This window comes from Esox lucius, chromosome 17, assembly GCF_011004845.1.
Source record: "Esox lucius isolate fEsoLuc1 chromosome 17, fEsoLuc1.pri, whole genome shotgun sequence".
Classification (NCBI taxonomy): Eukaryota; Metazoa; Chordata; class Actinopteri; order Esociformes; family Esocidae; genus Esox; species Esox lucius.
Genome location: NC_047585.1, coordinates 42,420,664 through 42,443,342, shown reverse-complemented (window position 1 = coordinate 42,443,342; position 22,679 = coordinate 42,420,664). Strand labels below are relative to the sequence as shown.

At 39.3% G+C, this 22,679-nt stretch overlaps 3 protein-coding genes across 3 annotated transcripts; 2 read left to right on the top strand and 1 right to left on the bottom strand.

The window, feature by feature from the left end:
* The first annotated feature begins 1,086 nt into the window (after positions 1–1,086).
* On the top strand, positions 1,087–7,133 carry LOC105016677 (1,25-dihydroxyvitamin D(3) 24-hydroxylase, mitochondrial). Its single transcript, XM_010880682.4, has 12 exons — positions 1,087–1,462; positions 1,610–1,800; positions 1,910–2,003; positions 2,097–2,190; positions 2,430–2,521; positions 3,006–3,117; positions 3,925–4,076; positions 4,887–5,053; positions 5,682–5,760; positions 5,874–6,071; positions 6,346–6,457; positions 6,643–7,133. Exons 1-11 carry the CDS (start codon positions 1,202–1,204, stop codon positions 6,454–6,456), a joined length of 1,551 nt encoding a protein of 516 aa, XP_010878984.1. The 5' UTR covers positions 1,087–1,201; the 3' UTR covers position 6,457; positions 6,643–7,133.
* Positions 7,134–14,556: 7,423 nt separating this feature from the next.
* Positions 14,557–17,277, top strand: LOC105016700 (docking protein 5). The gene is made up of 4 exons (XM_010880715.1): positions 14,557–14,637; positions 14,947–15,054; positions 15,360–15,474; positions 17,084–17,277. The coding sequence occupies exons 1-4, from the start codon at positions 14,557–14,559 to the stop codon at positions 17,275–17,277; spliced, it is 498 nt and encodes a 165-aa protein (XP_010879017.1).
* A 2,344-nt stretch (positions 17,278–19,621) lies between these two features.
* On the bottom strand, positions 19,622–21,600 carry nat8l2 (N-acetyltransferase 8-like 2). Its single transcript, XM_010880681.3, has 2 exons — positions 21,209–21,600; positions 19,622–20,693 (listed from the first exon to the last, which is right to left on the bottom strand). Coding segments are annotated over exons 1-2 (690 nt in total). The 5' UTR covers positions 21,210–21,600; the 3' UTR covers positions 19,622–20,004.
* Positions 21,601–22,679: the final 1,079 nt, after the last annotated feature.

Here is a 22,679-nt window from a genome sequence, read left to right as displayed (position 1 = left end):
TTTCTATCTGGTCGTCAAATACACTCACCTGGTTTCTCATGTGTGTGTAAGTTCCTCATCAGAAGGACAGGATGAAAACAAAAGGTTTTTCTGATCTCCAGGACTGGAGATAAAATAATGGGGAACATTGGGATTTTCAGCAATGACCTAGGAGCAATAAAGGATAACTGCCTTGATCGTGGACAGAATGGCATAATTTTAAAATGTGCTGGTTTGGGAATTCATCCATTTGTTTGCTGGTCAGATGCTCTAATCACTAAGTCACCCAGAATAACATTGTGATGCAATAGTTGGTTTATAGGGATCAATAGGTTTCCATTACATACTTAGTCACATTTTCATATTGCACAGCAGTCATAACAAGTTATTACTGAAAACGTTTAAAACCTGCTTTAGGGGATCAATTTACAAGCACGGGAAGAGTGGAAAATAATGCCAAATGCCAGATGGTATGGTCCCTTTTAGATTAGTGTGAGTTTTAAAGCGTTTTATAGTGATAGGACTATAGAACTACCACAGACGATTTCTGGCCCCTGTCAGCTCTGCTGATAGTGTGATAGTCCGCGTGATTATGAAAGGGTCATCAATAAGTGTCTGGAACAGGCTTCATGTAAAACCATGAATTGACAAATATTCCAAAAGATAAATTTTATTTCTATACTACTGATTTAATGTTGTGTAATCACAAAAAACGATCAAAAACATAATTTAACTAATATACGTAACTGGCACGACATCTACAATATGTCCCTTTCGTTGCTTGTGGAAAAACATCACATTGTTGCCAAATAGTACGAACTGAGCGTATTTAGCAAATATTTGCGCAAATGGCCGAAGTGTGGTAGGAGTATTGACTTTGCCAAAATTTCGTTTTTCCCAATCGTGGACTCCAGTATGGTTCAAGCGTCACCTTTAGTTAAGGCCGATATGTTTATTTATGAAGTGGGGGCAAGGGCACTTCCTTGGCGGATCCATACCTGAATGGTGTGGGCTCTCTGGACACACCATGCAGAACTGATCACTGATTGGTTATGGGTCCGTTCCAAATAAACACTCTCAGAGTATAAATTTTGTGGAAGGCGTGACAGTTCCAAGAATCTAGAAACCCGAAAACGTCTAGGTTACCAACGACTAACGCTTTTGTGTGGAGCGCCAAGTGCCTCGGTATTTATTTATTTTATCAGCCTATCACAGCCTGAGAATGAGGGCACAAATCCAAAAGGTACCACAGATAGTCGAATTACTAAAAAAGAAGACGGTTGGGTTACAGCACTTCAAACCAACTTCTTCAGTGTGCGTCCTGGATCCTAAGGATGCCGGCGTGGTGGCACCTTGTCCGCACAGCCTTCCATCGCAGACTCAAACACTTGATTCAATACCTGGACCCACCAACTGGCCCATATTTGGCAGTTTGATCGAAGTACTGCGCAAAGGAGGTCTGCGAAGACAACACGATGCATTGGTAAATAATAAAAAAGGCTAAATATAACAATAATAACTACCACTGAAAATGATATTTTCTAGAGAAATTCTAAAAAAAGGTCGTTATGACAAAAAGGAAAATTCTGTTGTTTCAACTAAAACTGTTGTGTCTGGAATATTGTTTTAGGTTGATTACCACAAAACATTTGGGAAGATTTTCCGAATGAAACTGGGATCCTTTGAATCGGTCCATATTGGCGCACCTTGCTTGCTGGAGTCGCTCTACAGAAAGGAAAGCGCTTACCCGCAGCGTCTTGAGATCAAACCCTGGAAGGCTTACAGGGACTTAAGAGACGAAGCATATGGACTTCTCCTTCTGTAAGTAGCTCTTCGAGTCCGATATGATGTCAGCTATCTGTTAGTATGAATATTCTCAGGATATATTTAAAAATAGTATTAGCCTAATATTTCACATGATGTTATTCAGAGAAGGAAAGGACTGGCAGAGGGTGAGAAGCGCATTTCAGCAGAAATTGATGAAACCCACCGAAGTCGCAAAACTTGATGGGAAAATAAATCAGGTTTGTAAGATAACTTCTTTAAAAAAAATACAAAAAATAATTCAAGATTGATTTGAACAACCAATTTATAATAATGCTTTTTTTTGTTTGCAGGTTTTGGCCGATTTCGTTCGTAGAATTGGAGAAGTATCTGACAATGGACGCATTGAGGACTTGTACTTCGAATTAAACAAATGGTCAATGGAGAGTAAGTAGTCCATTGATTAATTCGACTTAGCTCAAAATAACATATTTATAATAGCTGCAATTCAAAATTGTTAGTCGTGTGCAATTATGATGTATTTGGATTGTGTGATATAATGTGTATAATAATTAATACACGTAATAATTGATTTCATACGGAAGAAAGCTTAATTTATTGATTAATGTTGTTAATTGTTTACATTTATTTCAACTTCATTCCCATCCTCCCTGTTATTCTTTCAGCGATTTGCTTAGTTCTCTACGACAAACGATTCGGACTTCTGAAAGACAAGGTGAACGAGGAGGCTATGACCTTTATCACTTCTATAAAGACAGTAAGTGGCCATTGATTTTACACATCGAATTACTATACGCACAGTGACTACGGTATTTTGTAGACGCAGCACAAGACACTGGACCTGATAACCTCGTAGTGATCTTATTGTGACAAAGCTAGATTCCGCGCGCCCTCGTTCGCTCGCCCGGAGCCTGTTAAATGGCCTCAGTTCATTGAGTTTACTCGAGCGAGTGCTAAAATCACCAGTCACTGATGCAAGCAGCATTACTCAATCTCATACTCAACCGATGGCAGGCAGGAATTTACCGGGGCAAACCAATACCACGTGCATGAGACATGCGTGTATTTGTGAGGTCTTAAAAAACAGTTATGGTAACTATGGCCTTGTGATATCCTGTACTACATTTGCATGTACTAATTAATAGAGGACTAAGACATTTTAGTATATCTCTTCATTTGACTGTTATATTTAAATCCTCTTCCTCCTTTTTTCTCTTTCCCTCTCTTTGCGTGATGTGAAGATGATGAGTACATTTGGTGTGATGATGGTCACGCCAGTGAAACTCCACAAAAAATGGAACACCAAAACGTGGCAGGACCACACGACGGCTTGGGACCGTATATTCAACACAGGTAAACACTATCCTAACCACAGGTTTCCGGTCCCTACAAAACCTCAGTGTCTGCCACGTTCACATTAAACCGCTCCCTAGCAGCCCGAACCCCACTACCCGCAGCGCATGCAGTGCAGCTCTTTCTACAGATGACGTATGATCCACAAACCATTTTGAGCTAATTCCGGTCAGCCGATATGAGAGAGTGAGAGAGAGAGAGAGAGAGAGAGAAATGAACCGTGCGCCTCTGATCAATGCACTTGGCTCTCCCCTCTTGTACTACACAATCAGAGTTGTAGTAAACTTTATGACCTCAGAGAGAGAATGCTGCCAAATATTTGTAATAGCGGGAGGAGGGACAAAGAGCCGGGGGGGGGAATGCTTGGGGGGTGGGGGGGTTGGCTCAGGGCATTGCTACAGATTGTTTGTTGTGCTGCTTGCTTGCCTGTGGATTGCAAGCACCTGTCCCCACTCTCTTATGCACACACACACACACACACTTTCCCCTGTATAAACAGTGTATGTTGCTCTTGTGGCAAAGTTCAGGAGATAAACGGTGGTTGAGGGCTTTTAAAAGATAGGAAATGGAAGTGAGTGATGTCATTTTATGAGTTGTTTACCATAGATTACTTGTTTGTAGATCTTAGCAATTATCATTGTTTAGTACTTGATTAAAGCACTGCTGAACTGAAATCCATATTTTGTTCAATTATGCTTACCATTTGAGTGTTTTTCAAAATGGACGAGGGCACATGCAAAGTCACTTTCACCAAAAGTTTTTTTTTTATAGCAATCAGTTAATAAATCTGACTCCTGTTGTCCCCAGCCAAAATCTACATAGACAAGAAGATAAAGCGACATGCCGGGGCAACAGAGCCTAGCGAGGACTTCCTCTGTGACATTTACCGCCACAGCAACCTGTCCAAGAAGGAACTGTATGCAGCGATTACTGAGCTCCAGGTTGGCGGAGTGGAGACAGTAAGGATCACTTCACAAATGGAACAAATATCCGCTAATGATTTAGCAACACAGCTCAGAAGTAGGACTCCTGAGGCCTAAAGACTTGCTACATGCCCAGGATATACTGTAACAGGCTAACATAACTTTTAAACCTGTGGTCGAATCTTATTCAGTAAAATGGGGATGGGACAGATGTTTTTAATAGCAGCTGTGTTAATCAATCAAAGTAAATTTTTTATTGCGTATTTCATACACAGATACAACACAATACACATACAAAGTAAATAGTCAGATATAAAAAGTTTAATATAATTTAAAAGGCTATTGATTAGAATTTTAGAATTCTTTAGTTGTAGCAGTATTAGTAGTTGTAGCAGTTATGGTATTAGTAGTAGTTTTAGTAGTAGTAGTAATAGCAGTAGCAATTGTGTTAGCAGCAGTAGTAGTAGTATTATTAGCAGTACCAGTTATAGTAGTAGTATTAATAGTAGTAGAAATACCAGTAGTAGCAGTAGAAGTAGTAGTTAATGGTGTTAGCAGCAGTAGTAGTGGTAGTAGTAGCAGTTTTAGTAGTAGTAGCTGTAGTAGTAATAGCATTTGTAGTTGTAATGGTGTAGTTGTTGTGTAAATAGACTACTCATAACTGGGTGGCAGTGCATATGACACTGAAACAGCCCTTAAGGAAACTCAGGCATTCCTCAGCTTCACTTACTGTAAGACCCCTCAGTGGAATGAAGTTTATTGGATCTCTCTGAAAGACTCTGATAGTCCACAATGTCCCTCTCTCTCTCTCTCTCCCTCTTTCTCTCTCCGTTTTTTGTTTTGTAGACTTCTAACAGTATGCTGTGGGCTATTTTCAACCTATCCCGTAACCCCTGCGCTCAGGAGAAGCTGCTTCAGGAAATCAGAGAGGTCCTCCCTGCCAATCAGACTCCCAGCGCCGAGCACCTCCAGAGAATGCCCTACCTCAAAGCTTGTCTCAAGGAATCCATGAGGTACAGTGAAAAACAGTGACACATTCCACTGGAACATGACACAAAACCAAACAGCAGTGCTGTTCTCTGTGTCAATCAGACCAAGTCCAAAGCAGCTTATCTGGGCTAATGACCGTTGGTACCCCACGGGTTCTACTCTGTAACAGCCAAAAGAGTCACAGGTGTGGACAGGGCACACTTACTTTTTTGGCAACAGTGGTTGTGCAATGTTGAACCACCCAGTCCCTGGTTTATTCTGAAAACAACTGTAGGTTGTGCATAAATACTTTGAAACCCAAGTGGTTTACGCTGAGGTAACTAGCTAGGGACACAAGGAGGACCATTTGCTACGGCTTAGAACAATAACAGTGCCGGGTCATGCTACAACTCCCAATCCCGTGATGAGGTCACAATCATTTTGAAACAGTCACAAGTATTTTGAGAGGTTAACATCGAGTACCCGCGCAGCGAATGTTCACGACATTTGACGGCAGTGTGGGGCGTGGGGGGGGGGGATTAGCTTTATTTCCTTTCAACTTGCCCTTTGAAATGGTTTTAGTGTGTTCAACTGATCCTAAAGAGCTTATACTTGCATGTATCCTCCTCCTTTAAGACCATATTCCCAAGAGCTGTTTTGAAATTCCTTCAGGTTATCACCGTCAGTTCCTTTCACGAGTCGAACCTTGGACAAAGACACTGTGTTGGGGGGTTACTCCATTCCCAAGGGCGTAAGTGGATTACTACAAACGTTCCCTCATTTATGAGCTTGTGTTTGTGCGATTGCAGTCTTGGATTGTGTACATTTGACGGATGAGTAATGAAGATTATATTTTTTTTGCAGACTGTGTTGATGATCAATAGCCACGCTTTGGGTGCCAACGAGGAGTACTTTGAGGAGAGCAGCCGGTTCAAGCCAGAGCGCTGGCTAAAAGAGTGCAGCGACATCAACCCCTTTGCCCATGTTCCGTTCGGCATAGGCAAGAGGATGTGCATTGGGCGGCGTCTGGCCGAACTACAGCTGCGGTTGGCACTCTGCTGGGTAAGGACAAACCTGACATGCCCTTAAAGTGCCCGCCAAGTGGTCGACATTGTCGTGTTTCAGCGTACATAGTACTGTGGGCTTTCACAGTACATTGCTCCCGCATTCTGCATCGGGTGTAATTGAATGTAACACTATGTCTTTCATAGAAGCCTTTGTTTTATTATGTGCTTTTCAAACGTAAAAAAATTAAAAAATTACTACTAACTATTATTGTATATGTACCTGACCGTCATAATCTATTTATTGCCCATTTGTACTTTTATTTTATCAGGTGGTCAGAGATTATGAAATTGTGGCCACAGATAATAAACCTGTGGATGCTGTCCATTCCGGGACTTTAGTTCCCAATCGCGAACTCCCTGTGGCTTTTATCAGACGATAAGGTTAGAATACAATTCACTCTTCAGTACACCTAACGATCATTTATACATTGAACAAACATTAAATCAAAAGTTTTCTCAAATAAATAGAACATCAATGAAATGCCTTCGGGACACTATATAGAGGTATATTCTAATTCCAAGTGTAAAATGTAACATTTGATTTCATTTTCTTTTTTCCTAAACAGGCTCCATCATTCGGACCTCAGAACGGAAAGTGAATTATTCTGGACGTGAAAGTCCAGAGAGTGACCTACACTGCTGCTTTGTAAATAAGATACAAATATATCAGGTATATATATATATATATACATATATATATATATATATATATATATATATTTATGTAGTCTTGACCAATGTACCTTTAAACGAATATGAATGTTTTTATTTAAGCTATTAACTGTGAGAATTATCTGTTGACCAATATTCCACTTGGGATGTCGCAACAACAGGCAGCTACACTTTACTGCCAACTAATCTAAAACAAATGCTGTCAGGAAAAATACTACTGAAGTGATGGCTTTTATATATATATATATGAGATGTGCCCTTGTATAGAAAATTATATATGTTTCTTTCGTTGTGTTTAAATTGAAACTATACTGTCAACATGATATGTGTAATGTTGTTTTATTGAGAATGTATTCATACAAAAATAAACATATTTTATCCACAATCACTGTACTTATATGAAAAATGTCAATGTTAGTAAAGTAGATAAGCTTAAGATTAATATGAACTATATTTTATGGCCACAAACTAAGGATCTAATGATTTGCCTGTCAGCATATCATGGTCCCAGCACATCATAGTCATTGCTATTTGCATGAAATTGAAAATCATGGAACGCACATGATGGTAATTGCTCAGTTCAGCTCAGGGCTGCTGTTCAATCTGATGTGCGTTAATAGTAACTAATTTAACTATCTATGCAGCCTAGTAAAGCTTGTCTCACAACCCTACATACCACAAAGGTTTAACATCAGTGTACACATCAATTCAGTGATGTGCCACATTGATCTCCATCATTATCAGAAGTAAAAAGTTGATAGAGAGGTCAATTAAAAATGATCATATTATCCTGTAGATTTCAGAAAGATAACCCACTTTAAATGCTTGACCCAAAACCTGTTGAAAAGTTGTAAATATGCTAATTTCTGCTTCAGGAATTTAGCAGGGTGTGGAAAGTACAGAATAAATCCTCTGCAGTCGATGCCAGGTGGATGCAGGAGGGTCTCTGGTAGTTGGATTTAAGAGTGATCCCAACGTCCCAGGGCACTGAATTTTTTTTTTAAATATTATGGGAAACTGAGATGGCAAACTAGAAATAACAATTTAGGGCCATTGAGTTGACATTCACAATCCAGGTTTATTCTGTGATACATCTTTTAAATAAATAAATTCTGTTAAATTAGATTGTTGACTTGGAACCTCATGGTAATGCATCTTTTATAATGGCAAAAGTGCAAAAATGTAATATCTACGTGGAATGACAGTAGAGTTCATTTATTTCATTTATATTTTATTAAATATTGCCTATACATTTTTACAAGTAGCACTTTAGTATAGTATATTTTAGATTACTATATATCAGAATAGGGCAGGATGATATCAACAAAAATCAGTATTGCGATAAGTGGACCCAATTACCTTGATAGCAATATATATCGCTGTCAAGGTACTTCTTAATGTTAATTACACTAATTCAGTTAGCAGAATGTCTTAACTGCATTAGAATAAGGCACAACTGTACTCTGGCTTTTTTAACACAAAGTTATTGCAATATATATTGTTATAGATACTGTTATTGTTGAAATCGCCCAGACCCAAATCAGAATCAGATTTACTCAACTAGAACTTTCAAACCTATATTTTACTTGGTGTTGTGTTCCTAATGGTAGACAACAGGAAGTGACAGAATATACAATATCTATTGCGTCATATACTGCACAATATTCAATTACATCAACCTTCTTTCTTCTTTACAAATTGAGAATTACTAGAAAAAAAGACCACTGCACAAAGCTGCAAGTGTTGCATCAGTGTGCTTTCAATTGAAATGATTTAAAATGTAGAGCTGGGTATTAATATATAAAATGGAGTCAGTGTTTTCCTGCCATCTACTGTTCAAAACATGTCCCGAAGAGACAGTTAAGAGTATTTTGGGATTTGACATCTGTATTGAAGTACACCACTGCCAAATCGACAGCTATTTAAAATAAATATATTTAACCTTTATTGAAACAGAGTCAGATTAAGGTGAGAGGAAAGTACATTTAACAGCTGAGCCGTGTATGACAGCAATATAAAAAGATAGAGCAAGATAATATATGCAGTATATATACTGTACATGTAAATTGAAAAGGAAAAACACAGAAAACACTTAGACATGAAAAGCAATCAAAGTTAACAGTAAAAAGATGATGCATCAAACATTTCAACTGCTTTATACCAATCCTTTTAACTTAAAGTTCCTCTGCAAGGCATTCCATGAGTTTGGGACATGGTAGTTTAAAGCAGTTTTACCCAACCTAGAGTTAGCCCTCTGTATCTTTAGTATTAGTCTCGTGAGGGCGTCTGATAACAGCTTTTTATGAATTTTTGAGGTGAAGACAGCCTTACCTATAAACATTAACCAATGTCAGGAGCTTCTTGGAATTCACAGCCTACTGAGGTGTATAAGAGACAATGTGTGTGAACGTTTGCACCAGTAATAAAATGCAATGTAGAGGTCTCAGCACCAACACTTAAGCGTGTATATAAAGCACATGACCATAATGAAACACAGGTATTATTCTGAGAAGACAGATTAGATTTGTTTTTATGAAGGAAAACAATTTTAATATTCAACTTCTTAACCAACTCAGTAATGTGTGTTTAAAAGACCAGACTGCAAGGTATTTATAGGTGGAGACACATTTTATGACAGAAGGGTCCAAGTTAGTTATTTTAAAATCACCCATTTACATTTAGTACCAATTTAAGAGTAACAAGTAAACATTTTTATTATTGGAAATCAGAATGTGTGCATGTGAGAGAGCAGCCAAATACAGAGTCATCAGCATAAACATTTAAATGACTGATTCTGACAGAATTTCAGATATCATTAATATACACAGTGAACTGTTTAGGACCTACAACACAGCCCGGTTGAACTATTTTGTGGACATCAAAAAAAGTAGATTTGGCCTTGTCTACTAAAATAGCGAGAGATGCAAAATAATGTGTTTGGCAGTTCAATAAATATAGCAAGACAACTGAATTTATTCCTGAATTACATACTTGTATAATTTCTAATATCATACTGACATTATGAACATATTATTTATCTCTTTCTATTAGAAAAGAGTCCCAAGCACGCGCTGGAAACGCACTGGCACGCACTGGACACGCACTGGACACGCACTGGACACGCACTGGACACGCACTGGCACGCACTGGACACGCAGGTGTACAGTTTCTCCTTTCAGTGTGTACATCGAATCCTCCCTAATCCATCAGGATGAGGCAGTGGTATGCTGCATTACCTGAGCAGTGCAGTGTTTGATCTGCGTAAAAGCATTCATAAAAGTGACAGATACTGCAAGTTACACATTCCAAAAGTACCATATCTACAGAACAAGACAATCTTCCTGACGTTCGGGTCTGAGTTTCAGAGCTGATTCTACTTACAAATGAATATTGTGGCCTATGTCGTTTTTGTCCAAGCTTGTGTTGTTACATAAATGACAACATAGCATAAATCACTGGTTCTCAAACTGTGGTATGTGTCCCACATGGTCGTACACTGTGCTCCCTTTAATGGATATATATTCAGTGACATATTTTCTGTGGTACGTGGTGTAAAAGGTTTGAGAACCACTGGCATAAATAATAACAACAGTTGTAATTTGTTTTAAATTCTCTGCTTGAGACACGCAAAACCTCCTCTTGACACACAATTATGAGCCAGGCTCTCGTTCCGGGTGGCTTTAGCACCGTTAGTGATATTAAGGTGGCGAGCCACGCTGCTTATAGACCTGAGTGCCGTGGTTCATTTCTCTTAGAGACTATTTCATTTAATTTGTTCGTCTGCTATTCGTGATTAATTGTGCCTCAGGGCTTCATGAACAACTATGATGTGTCCACAGAAACATATATAATGCCAAAGGCAGAGTTAAGAAGAATTACATGGGTCTAATAGAAAATCTCCCGCCACTATCCAGCTAGCTCACGCTAGGTTAAGATAACTGTCCTCTGCTTTGCGGATCATCTGGAGCATTTTAATCTACACTGTAAAGCGAGCTTGCTGCACGTTGTTAATTCGTTTCAACAAGCTCACCCTGTGTTGGATTTAACCAACCAGGAAGACCAGCCGTGTTTGAAGCAGGAATTATTTTAACTTAGCGGCTTTTATCTACAGCAGGACAAAAACGCCACGGAATACATTAGTAAACCTATCATTATACCCTGGGTGGTTTGAGTCGTGCATGTTGATTGGCTGAAGAAATCTGCTATATCAATCCATATTGCATGGGAATACTGTTGTAATTCTACTGTTGTAATTCTACTGTTGTAATTCTACTGTTGTAATTCTACTGGAAACCAGTGTATAACAGCAGTAAGGTGTTTCAGATGGATCAGACCACCTTATTGAAGGGGAAAAAACAGTATAATCCCTTTTAAAGGGGTGTTGAGGTGTTTACCTGAGACAAGGCCTTTATAGTACGATGTTTAACCAGTGGAGACTGTCCGTCATCTGACTGACACAGATTCAATATTACCCTCATGTTCGGCTGTTTCACAAGTTCTGAACCCTAAGACACGAAGGACAACACACAACAACATTGCCAAGTGTTATATCACATGGGCTGGAGTTACTTTACCCTCGGTTTCTCAACTCGGTCTTTGATTTGGACCAAGGCCAAGTGTCATTCACCCCAAATGCGTGTGGAGCTGAACTCAAAACAAATGTGTTTGGTTGCTCTGCGAGGACAAGGTCACGTATAATAAGAACTAACAGCGTTGAAGGTGATGTAGTTGTTATGGAACTTGCCTGCGCAACAGTGAAACCAGCGGAACTGTCCCAAAAGTGTAAATCCTGCCCATAGGGTACTCTGGGACAGGCATGAGCAAACAATATGCAGTATTCAAATGATGTGACAAACTATTTCAACCCGAGCCCTATAACATTTACAGTCCTGTCAGAATCATGGGGCAGTGTGAAATGTAAATGTCCCAATCAACATTGAATTGTCATTTAGAGTCAGGTACAATAACGGATGTAGGCTATTACTTAGAAACCAGCCCATGCTTACACAAATGTTGCCTGAATATATTAATCATACTAGACTATATTACAAATTAGAAGATTCTGTATTTGTGGTAAACAATGAATGTCAACATACAATACTAGGGTTTTAACTTATTTCATCTAATCTATAATTGTGTAGTAGCCTGGACCCTGTAATTCATTCCCCTGGTTATCAGCTGTTGTTGAAGGCTGTCGCGGTCTGACTGGTTCCATGCAACTACATCACTTCCTCCACTCTCAGTACTGTCTGAACTCAGTCCTTATGATCCTTTTGATTTTGATTAAACTAATACAGACAACAGTTTTTACACTGTTCGTAGTATACAGTTGATTTGTTTGGAAGTTACATTTCTATTTTAAACTTGTAGGTATAAAAATATATATTGCTTAATTAACTTTCAAAGGCGCAAATTAGCAAAATTATATTTTGAATTTTTTTGTAATAGGGTATATTGTGTGGATTGATTGGATTTTTAAAATGTACTAATGTATTAATTAAATCCACAAAAAATGTGGGGAAAGTGAACGGGGCTGAATTCTGTACTTGCCCAAGGCACTGTATATTTTATGTTTAGTTTGGCTTATTTATGTATTTTAGTTAAATCTTGTAAAATAAAATAAAATGTATACTTATAAGATTATTCTTTGGAAAGAAAAGTGAGTGTGATTAAAAAGTCACGAAAAATAATAAAAAATGGCAAAACAATGTCATAACAACAACAGCCATAGATTTGTCATACATATGATTGTCATCACACTGTTATAACATTATGTCCTAACCCTGTTGCTATATTAATGAATGTAGGCTAATCCATGTCAGAAGTGTCCATAACATTGTCACTACTGTCCAGGATGAAAGTAGTAAGAAAAGGAGCCCCTCCATGTGAATACTGGATGACTGAAAGGTTACTTGGGGATTTTGGCAATAATGGCCTTCATCTACTTCTCAAGATTCAGATTAAGTTATTGGTACCATTTGTCCATATCTGTTTCCAGCAAAAAAAAAAAAACCTTTTGGTAGTTGCAAGTCAATTTTAACTAGCATTAGTCTATAGCTTGAAGTCCAAAAACACTTTAAAAACATCACTGTAGATGGCAATGTCCTTCAACCTGGACACTATACCACGAATAAAGTGTTCCAGTGTAAAGACTGAAAAGCAGGTATTTTAAGTGCACATGACACCGACTGTGCACTCCCCATCACCTGACCACGAGTGCCATTGGCGTGTGACGGGATGGTTCTCTCGGTTGGCTAATGTTAGCGGGACCGAGGACAAGAAGCCTCACGACCTGAATTAGTGTGAGCCATTGATGACCCCGCCTGCTAAATACGACTTTTATGAACATACCCTCAGGCACAGAGCCTGAGGCTGTTTTTAGAAGAACTGTAAGTAACACCTCACTTGGCAGTGTTTCTTCTACGCAAAAACATGTGTCAAGGAATTTGTGCGGTGTATTTTCTCATTTCATTGGAGCGGTCAAGTGACATGTGGTCTGAAAGAAATGGCATGGATGATGCTGTGTGTTAAAAACAACCAATAACCAATTACATCATAGTGTAATTCAAGTTTAGCTCAGCTTTGGTAAAGGCTGTAAAGATTAGAGTAAACCATACTATAGGTTGGAAATGGTGCATCTAAGACAACCCCTGACAGCTTAATGGGGGACATTTACATAAATTCATAATAGATTACCAATTTTGCCATCAGCCTACATGCAGTACCCAACAATGACCAAGCGAAAACACGTTCCTTGACATTTGTGCACATTTATTAGAATAAAAATGAAATGCCTCTTGCATGGATCACAGCTTGTCTTCTTGGGTATGCCTCTGCTAGTTTTTCACATCTGGATTTGGGCAGTTTCCCATCTTTCCTTGTAGGTCCTCTAAATGTGTGGATAGGGAACATCGTGAACAGTGATCTTCGGGTCTCCCCACAGATGTTCAACAGGGTTCAAGACCAGGCTTTGGCTGGGCCACTCAAGGACATTCACAGACTTGTCCAAAAGCCACTCCTGCGTTCTTGGCTTGTGTTAGCTTGTCCTAGCATTTCATTCTGGCTGGGTCTCCCATCTCTGAAGCTCTGTTAGAGCGGTCGTTGGGTTCATCACCTCCTTGACATAGATCCTTATTGCCCGGTTATTTAGTTAGTCCAAACAGCCAGCTCCAGGAAGAGTATTTGTCTTTCTAAATCATGTCCAATCAATGTCATTTTCCACAGGTGGACTCCAATCCAGTACCACAGCCATTTCAAGGACGTTCAAAGGACACAAGATGAATATTAACTCATATTGGAGGGTCAAGGCAAAAGGACTGAATAACTGTGTACAGATATTTCAGTTTTACATTTTTAATGAATTGGCATTGGCCAAAACTTTCTATTTTAATTTTTTATGGGGTATCATGAGTAGATTGATAGCAAAAATATATATTTAATCAATTAGAAATTTTACCTAAAATAATATTTAACCTATTTATGTCTCATGGTTGACAGGCTTTTCTACTCTTGTCCTGTGTGTTCTTTGGACTAAATCCCCCTCTAGAAAATACAGTATATTTCACACTTACTGTCTCCACACACCTCTCTCCTTCTCCTCCTCTCTCTCTTCTATTCCTCCTCTCTTTCTCTCTCGTCTGTCTAACACCCTTACGCCTCGCCCATAATATCTACATAACAGCATTAGATACTGTATGTAGCAAAATATTCCCTGGAATGTTAGGCTATAATGATACTCCAACAATACACTTCTTTACATTGACAAATCAGTCAGGGTGAGAAGACGCACTTTCTCTTGAGCAGGACTGATGAGGGTTCAAGAAATTGATTTGTGTTTTAACGACATTGTCAAACAGGGATATGTTTATTTTCACAGCAAGCATTTATGGGTAAGTGCTTGCTTTGAACCAACCTATGTCTTTGTCCAATTTCAAAGTTGTCTGCAACCCCTGAGGTCAGAGTGGAAGAACGTGTCAACAGAGTGGATGGATAAAGAAGCTGTCATGTATAAATGTGTGTAGTGTAAATATGTATTTTCTTCAAAGGACAATCATTTCAACAGGGGGCACTGAGTGTTCTCTAGCCTACCATTTAATAGGGACCCAATATTTACTTTTTTTCTAAGATCAAGAAGAGGAAATTCAGAGCGAAACATTATGAGGGGCATTCTTTTCTCAGTCATTCTTTGTGTTCTGCAGATCTATCGGAGGTTCTGGCTCATTCTCAGAACAGCCTCTACTAAAGGACCCAGGCGACTGGAACAGTTCTCAAAGGAACAAGCAGCTAACTGTCAATGTAAGCACAAAGTAAGCACTCCACTATTTTAGCGGTGCCAAAGCGGAATTTGTTATTTGCTGAAAACTATACAACATCTGTACACATTTATTTTATTTGTTCAGATAAATACATAGAAATTCACAATTTTATTGTGAATGTAATAATGTAATAAATATGTAATAATACCAGCAACCTGATAAAGAATGTGTAGGTTGAAGGTGCCGTTGTAGTTAAATAACAAAACCTTTATTACTGAAGATCGTGTTTGGAAGCAGCAAACAGTGACTGGACATTTACCTTCTTTCATTGGTTTACATGTCCTACATCTTTTCAGGAGAAAGGACTCACAGAATTAAGAACTGTTAGCAGACCCCTGCAGGAGAAGAAGAAAAACACGATCATTCTGACTTCCAAGGATGACTCACAAAAGGATTTTGCATGTGATTCAGGTGAGTCACTCAAACTCAAAGATTTGAATTTAACAGAACTGAGTCAACTAGAACTAACTTTAGCAATCTAACTAACTAGAAATAATTAACAATTAAAGCTGTGAGCAGCGTTTCAGGGGGCCAAGCGGGGCATAGGAAGCATCTCACTGCTTGCTCTCACTAGAGAAACGTGTTGCAATTTAAAAATGCTCAATTGCGCTAGTAGTCAGGATGTCCAATCGAAGGAGAGGAAATCAAAACAAAACAAAAGACCTTGAAACCAGAAAAGGAATCAGGCAATCCTAGTTCAGGCGATTAGGAGGGATGAATATTGTTGTGGCTGGCAGGTTTCAATCCCTGATTTTTTGCTATGTGGCAGACTGTCTTTAATCATTACACTATTTAAACAGCAGAATGCAACTTCTACCTCAGCCATTACATTTTTGTTGAAATAACATGGACAAAATAACATTTATTAACGGAACTAAAGAGTAGTCTTGCACAAAGACTATATAGCTAATAGCTATACATCCTACATATAACAAAATCACTGACTCCAATCACTCCATGGCTGGTTCATTTCTTTGGAAAACAATAACAGCATAAAAGTGTCACGTAATACAATTATTCTCGCAAATAAATGAAAATCATGGTATTTCACATATGTATTGTTGTGTGAAGGCTGAAAAGCACCTAGTGGAAAAGCATTTATGAGATACAGAATTTGGAACGTCTGAGAAGGGAATCGAACTAAGGCACGATATTGAAGGACCAGGATGTTCCCACTACACCACAGGGCCAGCTGACAGACTGAATAGTCTCATTGGGTTGTGATCTATAATAACCAAAATAGCACACACAGATGCATATTTTGAAGATCCACCAGAAACATTTACAATAATATAACTTTTAAAGACAATGGTCCAGTCGTCCTTTACACCAATTGTCATCCAAATCCATTCAGCTGTTTCGCAAGAAATGTTGTTTAAGTGTGTTTTTATTAACAGCAAAATCGTGAGAAACATCAGTGATGTTTATAGCGCCCCCAAGAGGTATTTCTGTATGAGACTTTCTGTCCATTCTTGAGAGACACATGTACTAGTATGTTTCGTTTCATAGCTGTTTGATATTCCATTTGGGATTAATGGACGTCCAAGGTCATAGACCCGCCCAGCTCAATTTGATTAGCTGATTTCGGCCGTACTATTTGAGATATCAACTTTCCTTACATAACTTTTAAAGATAATGGTTCAAAGGTCATTTACACCAAACGGCATGCAAATCCGTTCAGTGGTCTCGGAGGAGATGTCGTTAACGTGTTTTCACCAAATTCAAAATGGAGGAAAATCCAAGGGGCGAATTTGAAAGACCCCAGAGACTTTTTTGGTCAGCATGAGAAGGGGCATGTATGGAACTTGGCTGCATGACTCTAGACATATCGGTCATGAGATATGCATGCTCAAACCTTCAACATTTGACTAAGCGCTACAGCGCCACCATGGGGTGTATGGGCTCTAATATGGTGTATGGGCATATCAATATTTTGGATCTATAAAATATTTGGATCTATATATACAAAAATGCATTTCACTTCAATTAATCTCATTGCATTCACTTCTGTTTTTTCCAGAGCAGTTTCACGTATTTCTAAAGCCATCAACTTCTATGGAGTTCTACAGAGAATGTATCCTTCAGTTCTCATGTGATGCGCTCTGGCTGTGGGACTCCCGGAATCCTTGTCGGAAAATCACATCATGGCCCCTGAAGGCTTTGCGCCGTTACGGTCGGAGTCAAACCTGGTTCACCTTCGAAGCTGGCAGGTGAGGATCTCAATGGCATAATAGAGAATGTTTTGTATGTGGATTCAAAACCCAATATACTGTAGCTACATCTAAACCCAAGTTTATTTATATAGCATATTTATAAACCCTATAGAATGCGCTTTCAGCTGTCAAATAATGTACTATTTAATGAAGCGGCCAGCTGCTGCTATGTACAGTGTTGTGCATATTTTTGCTTTATCCTCTTGCTATATTTTTGATGTGTGTACATTTTTCTTCTTAAATTCTCACTACATAGCTGTAGTGTTCTGTTCCACCATTCATAAGCTTATTGCACTCATGTATCTATAATATTCAATAACTACCAATTGCTGCAAGTTTACACTGTTATGTATATTACTGCCATATCTAGTAATGTTTTACAGTACTGTTTTTTTTCAACTGCTACTTGTGTACAGTTTTATGTATATTGTTGCTTTATTTTATTATTATTTTCTGTCTAGCTATATTTTTGCTTATATTCTCTTCTTCTTAACTCTAACTATGTAGTTGTTGGGTGCCATGTCACAAGACTTTCATTGTGCAGGATGACTGCCTGTGCTACCTGAATTTGCTGCAGGTACTGCCTCATGCTACAAGCAATGACAAGGACACTAGCAAAACACAAAAGTAGAGAAGACTCAGTCAGGAAGGATAAGGAACGAGCAATTGTCTGTGGCCACCTCCTGCAAAACCATTCCCTTTGTGGGGGATGTCTTGCTGTTGCCTTTCCAGTGCACCTCTTGTCACTTTCATTTGCACCAAAACATTGATTCACAATCGTTAATGCTAGATTGATGTCCCTGAAGTTTAACTGACCTGGTGTTATGCTGTGATGATTACGTGTTCCTAAAAATGTTTGGAGCAGTGTATGAAAGAGATCCAGAAACGCTGCCACCTTCTCTGGGCCCAAGATCATTTAAGTTGGACTAAGGTGAATTGGAAAACTGTCCTGTGGTCTAACAAATCAAAATTAGAAATTATTTTGGGGAATCATGGATGCCGTGTCCTCTGGATTAAAGAGGAGAGGGACCATATAAGCACACAGTTCAAAAGCCAGCATCCGTGATGGTATGGGGATGGATTAGTGCACATGGCATGGGTGACTTGCACATCTGTGAAGGCACCAATAATGCTGAACAATATATACAGGTTTTGGAGCAACATGATGCCATCCAGATTACGTATTATATACTTATTTAAGCAAGACAATGCCAAACTACATTCTGCATGTATTAAAACAGCATGGCTCCGTAATAAAAGAGTCAGAGTGCTAAACTGGCCTGCCTGCAGTCCAGACCTGTCCCCCGGTAAAAACTGTCCCCCATTATGAAACAAAGAAATATGAAAAAAGAGGACCCCAAACTGTTGAGCTTTATTACTCTGAAAATTATAATTTTCAGAGTAATAATGATGCAACACAGTGGTGATGCAACGCAGTGGTAAACATGCCCCTGTCCAAACCTTTTTTAAATGTGTTGCTGGCAATAACTTATCTCCGTTTCAAATCGTCAGTTGTGGTGGCAATTGCTGATTTAATTTTCCACTTGATACACGAGTGGTGGAAAAGTGTTTGGATGAGTGGTGGAAAAGAGTTTGGATGAGTGGTGGAAAAGTGTTTGGATGAGTGGTGGAAAAGTGTTTGGATGAGTGGTGGAAAAGAGTTTGGATGAGTGGTGGATAAGAGTTTGGATGAGTGGTGGAAAAGTGTTTGGATGAGTGGTGGAAAAGTGTTTGGATGAGTGGTGGAAAAGTGTTTGGATGAGTGGTGGATAAGAGTTTGGATGAGTGGTGCAAAAGTGTTTGGATGAGTGGTGGAAAAGTGTTTGGATGAGTGGTGGAAATGTGTTTGGATGAGTGGTGGATAAGAGTTTGGATGAGTGGTGGAAAAGTGTTTGGAATTTCAATCTCCACCCCGCTCATTTGTGTTTTCATGAATCCACCAGCTCTGTGTGATTCATGCAAAAAAAGATGAAAGGAGAGAATGTGTTATCCAAGAGGTTAGGGGTCGACTGTGACTTGTTAAGGGAATGTGTATCCCAAATGACACATTCTCCACTGGGATTCCAGTGACATTTTGCATGGATGCAATGATTCCGTCCAATTCGTCACGAGAATTAACTACCGGGGGGTGGGGTGTTTGTTGGCATATCACTTGACTGAAACGTATTACGCGGTCGTTTGTTTAAATTGCTAACCTATTTGTCTATGCAAACACCCTAAATCTGTCTCTGTGTACATTAACACAACAATCACCAAATAATATTTACTCCTCTAACTAAATTGTGAATGGTCAAGTGATGTGCTTCTGAAGGGCCCCAGCCTGTCGGCCATTCATCACCAGTGACCACAGAGTAGTATACTTTTATTACATATTCCTGGCAGGTCACCTGATCATACTAGTCTTTCAAATGCTAACTGTTGTTGTGATTAAGTTGACGCTATCGATTATAAAATATACAGTACAGTGCATCCAAATCGATTACTTTAAGCTTTACAAGAAATCCAAGGATCCTGTGTGTAGTTGTGTGGCCTCAACTACAGTTAATGAATTACAGTAAATGGATTACGGTAAATGGATTACAGTAAATGCTGGAACATTTGACAGTATTCTAACTCAGGTCTGCACAGTCATGTATAATTTCCTCCCATTAATGCCTGATTTTAGCAAATGTATTTAAACACTGGAATGAGCCTCTAGGAGAATAGCAACATGGCAGCATCCCAAGGCCTAAATGACTTTTTCCATCTTCAAAATGGTAACTCGGGAGAGGAGAGTCATCCATTCAGGCGAGTACGTCTTGGTGTGTGAGAGGACGGGTATGAAGCCCATCTTCTTATACAGGGCCACAGCAGACACCTGGGTGGAACTGGTTTCCAGGACGACCTTAGAGAACCCTCGCTCCTTACAAAAGTCAACAATTGTTTGTGTGATCCTGGAACCGAGCCCCATCCGACGGCACCTCGGCGATACGATCATCCTGAACAGTTCGCCGCACATCTCCCCCTCTCGTCCGCCTTCGACCTTCTTGGCCACAATGGCCCCCATACCCAGAATCTCCACTCGGCCGTTGACTTCGGCCTCAGCCACCCAGAAGCAGTTATTCGGGGAGGTCAGGTAGCACCCCGGGATGTCCTGCATGTCGGTGCGCAGCCTCTCCCTGACGAAGGCGGCGTACAGCTCCCAGCAACAGTAGTAGATCAGACCTACCCAGGCTCCTGGCAGCAGCAGGGCCCAGGGGGCGGTCAAGCCTCCCAGCAGACAACCAGCCAGTGAAAGGAGCAGGCTGATCCCCACATGGAGAGGGTCGCTCACGGCTCTGTAGAACGAGGGATTGATGTGCTCCAAGATGCCTTCCCTGAACAGTGCCAGGACAGATTCCTTGTCGGAAGGTCTGTATCGACGGACCACCAGATGCACTGTGTGGGGAAAGAGTACATGGGTTTGGTTACTGAACAGAAATATAAACGTTAAGTTCAACCATTTCAAATATCTAACAGAGTTACTGTTCATGATTTAAATTCATTATGCCCTGCACTAAGGATTTGATGTGAGCTCATTAACATGCAACCAAAACTTATTTTGTTCAGTGCATATCCCCAAAGGGCAAGCTAAAGCCTGTGGATAATTCCAGTATTATACCATATTATGCATTAAATTAACTAAATAATAATATATGAAAAGAAAGAAATTAACTAATTAAAAGTTCTAGGGAGATTTAGATTTTCTAAACAATATAGTACAATACCAATTAGTTCAGAAAAGCCATTATAGTGTTTCATATTTACAGTTATAACACAGAAAGAACAAGCCACAACGAGTAGTTTTGATAACTACGTAATATTGTAATATCCCACTAATACTTCACAAGACAAATAGTACATGATTGGCATAATTTACTTATCTTATGTATGCCTGTTTTAGGCTAACTTACTTTTTGAGATGTTGTCTGTGCACTTATCCTCTATTCCAGTGTCAGCGTTGTGACAAGTGCGCTACTAACGGGTAAAAAGCGGTTTCACAATTACGAAAACTGAAGACTAATCGCTGAGTTTAAACATAACCGGTGTTTAATTATAAACTCGAACACTTCGTTTATGCGTGCGAAGTCCACACCATCAACTGACCCAATCAAACTGCTCTAATTTCTAAATCCATAAACAAAACTGCAAAATAAACCAGAGGAGGCTATCTACACGTTACATTAATGTAACAACGTTACAATAGAGATTTTCAGATTAATCAAAAACATCACGCATGTATTGTAGCCCACTTAGCTCAATACCAATTTTATTACACGCAAAATTCCTGTACGCTTCCAGATAACATCCGGCGTCATCACGTGATTTCCTTATGGCATGGCCAGGGGTGTGTTCATTCAGCTTGAAGGTTTGCTAAATCCCGGTATTTTTTGTACTGAACGAACTGTTTCCACAAAACTTAATACACCTGAGTTAAGGGACGTTTGCTACCGTTTGGGTGAACGTGTATTCGCGAAGCATTCACATCCAGAATTGTTCTGTGTAATATGTTATTTCTTTGTTTCATCTCATTACATTTCTTATGTTATTTTTTTAACATAATTTGGTGCATGCATCAACTAGTCAGGGCAGCAATAGCACGAATGCACACACATTACTTCCTCACCAAACAAGTAGAAACTTAATTTCAATCAACTAAACCTAGGCCTACAATCTAGCTTGGTCCCACAATTAGAAATATAGCTAAATATTAGCTAAATAGCTGTGGAAACTATTGCATGACAGAAAGGTTAATTACAATGCACATTAGGGCTTTTCAACAAGACGTTTCTCATCTACAAAGGTAGGTAGGTGTATATTGTTCAATACAGTACATAGCAGTGTATAATGTTATAGGAATGTTATAATGTTATATGTCATAATAGGTGAATAATGTTTTGGGGGAGTTTGGTAAGGTCAGTTTACTTTGTGGAACTGTACTAGTTGTAATGGTTTACTTTTTAAATAAATTTGCTGCTAGCAAGGAACACATTTTAACTCCTGGATGGTAAATAGAGACCTTTGGCATTCTAGTTGTCAATTTGTTGAGGTAATCTGAAGAGATTTCACCCCATGCTTTCTGTAGCACCTCCCACAAGTAGGATTGGCTTGATGGGTACTTCTCACGTACCATACGGTCAAGCTGCTCCCACAACAGCTCAATAGGGTTGAGTTCTGGTGACCGTGCTGGCCACTCCATTATAGACAGACCGCCAGCTGACTGCTTCTTCCCTAAATAGTTATTGCATAGTTTGGAGCTGTGCTTTGGGTCATTGTCCTGTTGTCGGAGGACATTTGCACCAATCAAGCAGTGTCCACAGGCGTTGAAGAATGGAGTGAGAGTCTTCCTTCGTCAAAATCCCTTTTACCATGTACAAATCTCCC